This window comes from Schistocerca americana, chromosome 2 (genome assembly GCF_021461395.2).
Source record: "Schistocerca americana isolate TAMUIC-IGC-003095 chromosome 2, iqSchAmer2.1, whole genome shotgun sequence".
NCBI classification, from domain to species: domain Eukaryota; kingdom Metazoa; phylum Arthropoda; class Insecta; order Orthoptera; family Acrididae; genus Schistocerca; species Schistocerca americana.
The window spans coordinates 816,577,507-816,587,606 of NC_060120.1; the positions used below are offsets into that span (position 1 = coordinate 816,577,507).

The window sequence follows — 10,100 nt, forward strand, 5'->3', positions numbered from 1 at the left end:
TACACAGAGTGTCATCACAGCTGTTATGTAATTGTATTTTTAAGTGTTGTGCTGTAGGAATGTTTTAAGTTTCCATGATATTTTTAAATAAATAATGGCAGATTATAATTACAGATTATATAAGTAAAAAAAGGAGAATGAACAAGGCACTCACAACAGTACAATAAAAAAAGTTATTAAAAGGATAGCTTGCTAATCACCATGTAGCTGAGGTGCTGAGCCACAGATAGGTGCAACAAAAAGACTGCTAAATACTAAGCTTTCAGCCAAAAGACCTCGCAAATTAAATAACTTAAACATTGACATTCACAGAAATGCAGTTCATACACATGAACACTTTCTCTGGCTGCCGAGATCAGTCTGTCCTTGGAAGTCAGAGACAAGTCATAAGCGTGTGAATTGCATTTGTGTGAATGTGTGTGTATGTTATCTAACTCAGAAGAAGATACTGTGCCTGTCTGGGACTCAGTACCTCCACTATATTGTGAGTAGCAGTCTATTTTTTTTCATAAAATTGTCATTATTCCATACTGGATTTTCTATTATGTGAGTTAGTACATAAAAAATCAGATATGGGACTCATTTTTAGGTGAAGTTAATATAAGAGCAAATAATGCAGGAGACTTTATACTTTGATCAGAATAAAAATTGTGGAATGTGTATTTGGTAGACATAAATGTGCATTTAAAATGATAATATTCCCAAGTTTATATATGTTCTGCAAACCACTTATTAATTTATTTAATTTAGGGTAAAGCAGTATTTGCCAGTGGGTCACCATTTGATCCAGTGACTTACAAAGGAAAAACGTTTTATCCTGGCCAGGGTAACAATTCATACATTTTCCCTGGAGTTGCACTAGGTGTTATCTGTGCTGGCATTCGTACCATAAGTGAAGAAGTTTTCCTCATTTCAGCAAAGGTATAGTATATTTTGCATGTAATGTCCTGATCAGAATCAGAATAGTCTCTGTCTCTAGAGAACAACTTCTTCAGCGTGTATATTAATGGTTAATATAAGTCATAGAATAATGCTTAACATAAATGGATTGCATCAAATAAGTTACATTATTGAGTGTTTCCACCCAAGACTGTTTGTTCCTGACATTCTATAAATGTAACTAATACAGGTTAGGGCAGCCTTTTACTATCATCGATTTTGGGAAAAATCTTTGGACTGAGTCCTGATATAGTGACTATGTAATTTATTTTCATTTTCACTGAAGACATCTGAATAGTGATTATTTGAGTTTTTAGTGAATTTATCTGTCACACCGCCAGTTCTCAAACAATTAAGATTTTTTTGTTGGGGTTGAGGATGCAGATTGGGCAAATGGCCATTTGATTATTGAAATGGCCTGTCCACTGTTGGTGGAAACATCATCACAATGAAACTCGCATGTCTGATTACAAGCTATTGTACATTTTCAGAACAATGTGGCTGCCTATAATGTTTTTACAAACAGCTGTTTTGCTTTTCCACTGATAAAAACGAATTGTCCTTACCCATATCAGCAAGGACTGCCTAATTGGTTCATACTTCACTATTGCTGTAATACACTGGCAGTGTTCCATGATTTCTGTAAATTGCTTGAGGCAAATGCCGGGATGGTTCCTTTGAAATGGCACGACAGATTTCCTTCCCTAATCCAGTCTTGTGCTCCATCTCTAATGACCTTGGTGTCGACAGGATGTTGAACATTAATCTCCACCCCCTCCTTCTCCTCCACCCCCTCCTGATACCCTGACATATAGTTTGTGTTACATCTCCTAGGTCCTCACTTTACCACACAAAAGCTGCATCATGCTCTGTGTTTCGTCACTCCGTAAATTCTACTTTTGCTGCTTTACAGAAAAAGAGTGGAATTAATTTCACCACTGAAAGCTATATCACATTCCTTATTGTGTTCATAGGCTTCTGGGCAGCACTATCATCATGAAAACTAATTCATATTACCATCTTTATCTGAACTGAAATGAAGTCCTCTGCAGTACTTGGCAAATATTTAATGATCAGGTTATTCAGTACACTTCAGAGTTCTGTAGTCCCTTCCTATTACAATTAAAATAACATTTAGTGTTCCCATAGTGTTTCCCCTTCACAGTAATTCAGTGACCATCTAGGTCCATATAACTTGTTCTTAAAGTTCGTGTCTTTCCATTCAATTTTTATGACAGGAGACATATCTGTGTTGTTGATGCAGTGTTATAAAGCTCACATACACATATACCCTGATGTTCCATCGTGTGTGCACTGGACTTTTGGCCATTTAGTGTATTTGGTTTTGAACAAATGGTAAAGTAGAGAATATTACAATGACCTTTGCTTAATGTACAGAGTTTTTGATTTGGTATTAATTTGCAAGCTACAGAGGCATTCCTATCTCATTGGTGCCCCTAATTTGAAGCAACAGTGAAGTGGTAAGCTTTTTGAAAGTCTAAACATTGATTATGATTATTTAATTTTTAAGCAGTCTCTAGAACTCTTCTTTGATTCATAACATGCTACACTGTTAGTTTTTATGTTTCAATGAAAACTTCAGGCTTAAAACACTTAATAAACTGGCATTTCAACATCTGAGTGGAAGCTGTGGCAAAGATATCTTGGCACATCTTGTAATCAGATTCAAAGCTTCAATCTACTAACAACTTTTTCTTAGTGCCCAAAATACAGAGAGACTCCTCTGCATATTGATTTTAAGTTTGAAAATCAAGATGAAGGTACTGGTTAGAACTGGATTCAATCTTAATCCTATAAAATTTTAATTATTTTATGTTCTTCAGCATGCATACATTTGCATATTAGTGACAAGTTTGGTATTGACTTTTAAATGAAAATATATTTAAGATTATATATAAAAACAAAGATGAGGTGACTTACCGAACAAAAGCGCTGGCAGGTCGATAGACACACAAACATACACACAAAATTCAAGCTTTCGCAACAAACTGTTGCCTCATCAGGAAAGAGGGAAGGAGATCTCCTTCCCTCTTTCCTGATGAGGCAACAGTTTGTTGCGAAAGCTTGAATTTTGTGTGTATGTTTGTGTGTCTATCGACCTGCCAGCGCTTTTGTTCGGTAAGTCACCTCATCTTTGTTTTTATATATAATTTTTCCCATGTGGAATGTTTCCTTCTATTATATTAATATATTTAAGATTATTAACATATTCCAAATTTGAGAACCATTTCATTTAGGATTCAAGAAATGCACATTAATATGTTGTTGTTTTGTAATATATCATTTATTCTTCTGTCCCATTTGTTCATTTATTTGCATGCAACTAGTTTTATTCTCAAAGGATCACCTTGAGAGCTATATAGTTGTCATTAGCCCATCAAATCTGTATCAGAATTATTTTGTTGTTGTTGTTACTTTGGATATGTGATATGCATTCTTGTTTTATGAGTATGTTTTACATCAATAAGGATCTCTTCACTGTGGCCGTATGGGACAAAATTTACAGGGGTTGGACAAAAATATGAAAACACTGCAAGAAATGCGTGCCAGGCCTTCAGACTGTGCTGTTGTATTAGACCACAAACACCATCTGTGAAATGTCCTCAAGACATTGCAAGTGTGTGTCATGGTCAGAACAGTGTTCTGTATAGTTGTGAGTGCATTATGTCAGAGCTAAGAGAATTCAAATGTGAGCAAGTTGTTCATGCTCATATGGTGGGTTCTTCCATAATGAAGGTAGCTGCTGTGCTTTGTATTTAAAGAGGCAGCATATTGAAGATTCACACTACATACAGGGAAAGCAGAAAAACAACATCTGCTAAATCACAACACAGATGAAAACAGGGCAAACTGGAATTCGAAAACTACTCATCGGTGATGCAAATGCCTGTAACAGGAAAACTCTGTACCGTAAAAGGTACCGGAGTGGGGCGGCAGTGGGGTGAGTGGACTGCTCTAGCCAGTTGAGGGGTTGTGTACCACTGAGGACTGCGGTGAGGATGGAGCTTCTCCATTGTTTCTAGGTCCCCAGTTCAATAAATAAATAAATAAATAAATAAATACATACATACATACATACATACATACATACATATTCACATCACCTCCTTATCAATTTTTTTTTTTCCATTAAAGTTTTGGTATTTTTTAAATCTTTGCTTGATCAGTATTGATACCTTTTGTGCTGATATACACTAATGGTTGGACTTATTTCAGGCACTTTCTGATTTGGTCAGTGAAGATGATTTGGAGAAAGGAAGCCTTTACCCACCTTTATCAAGTATACAGAAGTGTTCAGTTGAAATTGCTGTCAAAGTAGCAGAGTATGCTTATGAAACAGGTAAACATAACGCTCTTAATTTTTTCTTACTGTAAAATTTGTGTAGTTTTACATTTGAAAATTTTGATTGCACTTCCCATGCTTTTAGGAGTGGCATCAACTCTACCACGACCTGAAAACTTGGAAAAATTCATAAGAGCTCAGCTGTACGACTACTACTATAAATCTTCCGTTCCTGCAGTGTATGATTGGCCTAAATTATGAAATGGTAAGTCTAACATATTATTATTTATTTTATTCTTTCTGAGAGATGGATATAGAAATTAGACAAAATAATGGGAACACACTGGACAAGTATTTCATTTTTAAGATTATGTGTAATGTATTTCATTATCTTCTTTCCCTAATGTACTCTAGCATATCTGGAAGTGTTTAGCATTTCCACAGTGTGTCAGGCAAACTCAGTTGTACACTATTCCATTCAGCAACATTAGTTTATGCACTGAAAGAACCAGAAAAAAAAAATCAGACTGGAGATACCATAAATGTGTGGATTGTCATACTAAGATTTTCAGGGGTGCCTACGATTACACTGGCAGGATAAGATGCTGTACGAAGCTATGAACCTTTTGAAGGTGATGATGTCCATTCATTGGTGTTGGCCTTATATCCAGCATATGATCATGGGGACAAAAAATAAGTTATCAGCCTCATTTTATCTGGTGTTTCAATGGATATTTGCAATTTCATTTTTGCAGTGATAGCTGGAATCAACCAAACAAGTACTGCTCATCTCACATTGTTCTTGAGAAACTCAAGTGTCGGTTTGTTTCCCATTGCAAACAAAATAATTTTTTAAGTGCAATTTTACATGCCCTTTTATAAGAGTCATCCCAATTTTGTCTTGTGTGATATTAGTTTTATCAGTGCATATTAACAGTAAAACACGAAGAATCAGCAACAGCACTGTACTGGTCCATGCAAGTTGCTACTGCCATGCAGTAATGTTAGTCAGATGCTGCTGGAGTACTGGTTATTCTGTGTGTTTTACTGTCCCTGATAATACAGATCAGTAAAATGAATATCTCACTAGAGTAATTTGGGAATGCTCTATCACAAGGGCATGTAAAATTCCTTTTTAAAAATAATTTTGTTGGTAGTGGGGAAACAAACATTTTCCATTGTCACTAAGCTTCACATGAAAGACATGATGAGCATCATTTGTTTGGTCTGACTCCAGCTATACATGGCAAAACTGAAATTGCAAATATCTGCCAAAACAAAAAAATTCACCTGAATACTCATCAGAGGAACACACATGTACGTGTGTATGTGTGTGAGCACGTGTAAAAATTGGGAAAGTTTCATGTAACTTGATAACTATTGATCTTTCCAGCTGCCTAATGAGAAATAAATTTATTTGTAAACATCAGAAAGTACCCTTCCCCTGAAGTGATAGCCTGAACAACATCATAGTTGTACCACACTGTGTATTTCTCAACTTAGTTTTGCTCTAGACATGAATACAGTGATTCTTCCAATGTTTCTGTTGATTCATGTTTCCTTAATTGAGGTAATTCATTATAAAAAAGATGTACAGATAACTTCTTTAAATTTTTGACATGACCAGAATGTTGTGCACATTGGCTAGATAAGTAGCACCTTGTTCTTCATTTTTTTATCTCATTAATCATATTTTCCATCTCCCTCCTTTCCTTTCCTTTCCTTTCCTTAAACTCTAGTGGAAACCCTAATGTCTTTTTTTAATAGTTGTGTTTAGGGAAAAGATTATTGTGTTGCCACTACAGAGTAGATCTGACATTATAATTAGATGTTAAGCTTCATTTGTGGATGCATCCATAAAACATTTTGTATTTAATGAGGAAACTATGAATTTGCGTATTTCTCAAGTCTGTGACTTTTAGTAGCTATTTTTATACCTTGTTTTCTAATTTCAGGCTTATATGAAAGCAGTTTCCTACTTCACTGACTCATTACCTCAATGAAATGGAGATAAGGAGCAAAGGGGATACATGAACATTTCTTGTGAAATTGTCTTTTGTGTTTATTTATTTTTAATGTGTAAAATATTGTCTTTTTTGATTAAATTGTCTGTTTATCTGTGTACAGGTGTTACAGAATATATATTATTGTGAATATTTGTGTTCATATACAATAAATGTAAATACTTTTGTTAAAAATATTGTTTTGAAAGCAACCTAAACAGTTCCCCTCACTCCTTATTAGTATTGACTTAAAACTGTAAGGGAAAATTACATTTTTTGGCAACAAATAAGAGGTGATATGGTTAAAGACATTCACAGTCATAAAATTAATAGGTAAGTCTGCAGTCTTTGATGACCACTGTCATTTTAGGAAAAATCTACACTGTAAGGTCACATTATGATTCTCCTCACTTTTTTCTTGCACAGTCAATGTTTCGACCCCTCTGCTGGGATCTTTTTCAAGATCTTTTGGTGTTTCTGGTTATCTGATCACTCAGCTCATCTCTACTGGTATCCTGAGTGTTTAAGAAGACACTGAAGAAGATCATATTGCAGCCTAACAACCTAAAGGATTTTACCGTCACTACACTCTTACAGAACAATGGATTGTATTTTAATCTTAATTTAGTTTTAGTTTTTTAGTGGCTTACTTAGATCCTGTTGTACAAATGCTGAGACAATTCCTTGTGTAGAGTCGGTAACATTTTCATACCCTTTTCAATTCTGAGCAAGTACAATATAGAATATTGAAAGAGTTCTAGGCTAGTGTCAAAATTGTTGTATGCAGTAATGGATATTTACTGTAAGCCCTTTATATATGTTGTCCAGTAAAACTGACTTGTAGTGCAAGTTTATTAGCTGATTTTCCATCACAGTCATCTTTAATTATGATCATCACCACAATTTTGATGTGATCACATAGCCTTTTATGATGGTAAACACTTTTAAGTGTTATTTGCATTCCTTCTAATAATAATGTAAATTAATAATATAACATAAATGAAACACAAAATGATTCACAGCAAACAATTTGTCTTAATCTCACAAAAGCCCATATTGTGCAATTTAAAACAAACAAAAAATGAGCTGCTGGGGCACGAAGTACACATTAATGCTCATATGCAAAATGAAACGCATTATTTGAAGTTCTTTGGGATCCAACTATAACTGCTTTCCTGCTAATTTTCTACAGCAGATTTTGCTGGCATGAGTACAAAGAGTATTAAATGATGCATTGACAATTTTCTGCTGATGCCGGATGCAGATTAAATTTCTAAGAGTTGATTATCTTTCATTAACACATCCCATGACTCATTTCACATTCATGAAAATTCAAATTTTTATAGGATCTACAGAACATGCTAAATGGCTAAAATGAATTCTACTTTAAAAAGTGTAGTATAGCAACAAAAGACTGAGTCCTTGTGACCTTAATATCTTCTCCTATTTATGTGTTAATCAAAATATCCTCCTAGGCTCTGGTTCAGAAGTAGTGGTCTTACAATTACACAGGGATTGGTCTTAATAAGACTGACTTAACACCATTGATGGTTATCAAAGGCAAGAAATCCAAGAAATCTAGGAGACTATATGCAGTCATGACCATTTACTTAAGATATTGATTTAAACTATTTTCATAAAGTTTGAAAAATTGTGAAACATAAAATGTGTTGTTTATTTCAGTTTCAATTGCTATGTGGTTTAGATTATGATCACTAGTTTCAGCTGTTAGAGGTCATCATTAGATGTATAAAAATAATACAGAAAAGAAGGACAAAGTTCAGAAATATACACAGTAATACATCTACACAGTTATTTGAAATATAAATGTTAATTACTCCTGTGCAGGCTCTTTACTCAGTAACAAGTCACATTTGTTGCCATTAGGGCCACCTATAGATTTCATGGGCTCCTAGAAAAACTTTCATGAGGGGCCTCCAAAGCTTTCACAGCCCACAGTAGTTAGTTATCACAAATACTGGTTTTTCAGTACAGTAGATGTAAACAGTAAATAAATGCTGTCTGCACAATACACTGTCAGTTTATTTATTAGGTAGCTGTAGCCATCCTTCCTTTGTTGTGGCTCAGTCTGCTTGAATGGAAAAGAAAGTTTGAGGTAGTGCACATTTCTAACATGTACAGGAATTGGATATACATCCAATCTCACTTCCCTGTCTCTGTCCAACTCCCCCACCCACTTTCTTTGTTAACCTCCTCCTCCTTCCTCTCTCTGTCAATCACCTCTATGTCCCCTCTCTGTCCATCACCACCTCCCCTTATCTCTGTCCATCACTCCCTCCTCCCTCCTCTCTGTCCATCATATTCTCCCCCTCTCTCTGTCTCTTCTCCTCCCCCATTTCTCTCTCTCCATCTCTTGCTAATCCCTCAATCTGTCCATTTCATCCTCCTGATTTTCTGTATCATTTCCACACAAACTCTGTCCATCTTCTTCCCCCTTCTGATTTGACCCTCATTTATTGATTTATTGTTACTACAAATTCAAATTCTGTAATGGTACTGGAATTGTGAAACAATCGGCCATAAATACAATTTTCTTGTTTGCTAACAACATTTCACTATATTTGTGTGTGTGTGTGTGTGTGTGTGTGTGTGTGTGTGTGTGTGTGTGTGTGTGTGTGTGTAATCACTTTTATATTTATATCTGATTGCATATTCAGATCTCTACTTTTTTCTTTCTTTATTGATTTGCAACCTTGATTGTAGCTACTGGATTTTTATCCGTGGTACAGCTATTATTCTCTTGTGTCCTTATTAACATATTCCTATTGAAATGCAACTTTTGAATACATTTTACATGTTTTTTAAGTTGCTGTTCATTCATCAGCACATTTAACTGTGCATTCCACTATTCTAAAATTTTGATGCCTGAATGTTCGTGCTTGTCAGAACACTTTTGATGCTTAAACTTCAATAAAAATTTCGTGTCAGCTACATTATTTCAAACTGTTTTGTGTACTCAGAAAACTAATTTTTATGTACTCAAGTTGTGTAAAGTTGGCATCACAAAAGTATGCTGAAAGATTCAGTTTTTCAAGTTTTTCATGGCTTCTACCCGATTCTTTATACAATTTCACAGAGGACAGGGTTCTGGCTTGTTGCAAAGTTCTGATCTTGCTAATAATTTTACTAAAGCATTCATTATGTTATGCAGAATTACATAAAATTGACATAATTAGGAATGTTATTTATTAGTAATCAAAATACTACAAAATTACAGTGAGTCAAAAGATGCTAAAATCTTTTAAGTATTCTTGTATTAAATGCTTTTCATATAACTAATAACTTACACAGAGCAAAATTGTGATGTCTTGAGCCTAGGAGTACATGCATTTTGACCATTACTAGATTGTTTTTGTAGTCAATTAAATTCATAATTAAACTGGTTGTGTGGTACAGCATTATCTAAAGTGAGATATCAAGCAAATCAGTAGAAACAGTCTCAATTACATTTTTAACGAAAGTCAATGAGTGTTCACAGTGAGTTTGTACAATACAAGACTTGAGTATCGAGTATTCCTGTGTCAACTGCTCCATTTAGATATAGAATGTGTCAGCCCATTCTGCTACTATACATAGCCATCCAGAATATTGCTCATCAAATGTAGGTGCAAGATTCTGCCGCAACATGCACTGAGTAAAACAGAAAGTGTGTTACTAACTAGAAAACAGTTACTTGGCGCTTGTTATGTAAAATGCAAAAATACATAATTATATATTAAAAAAGTACAAGAAATTGTTAATTGTTGAATCACTACAAAAGAAACTGGTCATGATTTTCCTTAGGCTGCAATTAACAAATGAAGGAAAAGAATATGCATAACAGATTTACAACA

At 34.7% G+C, this 10,100-nt stretch overlaps 1 protein-coding gene across 2 annotated transcripts in view; it reads left to right on the forward strand.

Moving 5' to 3' along the window:
* Positions 1–6,441, forward strand: part of LOC124595401 (NADP-dependent malic enzyme-like) — a 389,313-nt gene extending 382,872 nt beyond the window's left edge. For both annotated transcript variants that reach the window (XM_047134129.1, XM_047134130.1), the window contains 4 exons: positions 751–921; positions 4,177–4,300; positions 4,389–4,508; positions 6,199–6,441. In XM_047134129.1, coding sequence (XP_046990085.1) covers positions 751–921; positions 4,177–4,300; positions 4,389–4,504 — 411 coding nt within the window. In that variant the 3' untranslated portion in view covers positions 4,505–4,508; positions 6,199–6,441. The remainder of the gene's footprint in view (positions 1–750; positions 922–4,176; positions 4,301–4,388; positions 4,509–6,198) is intronic.
* The last annotated feature ends 3,659 nt before the right edge of the window (positions 6,442–10,100 follow it).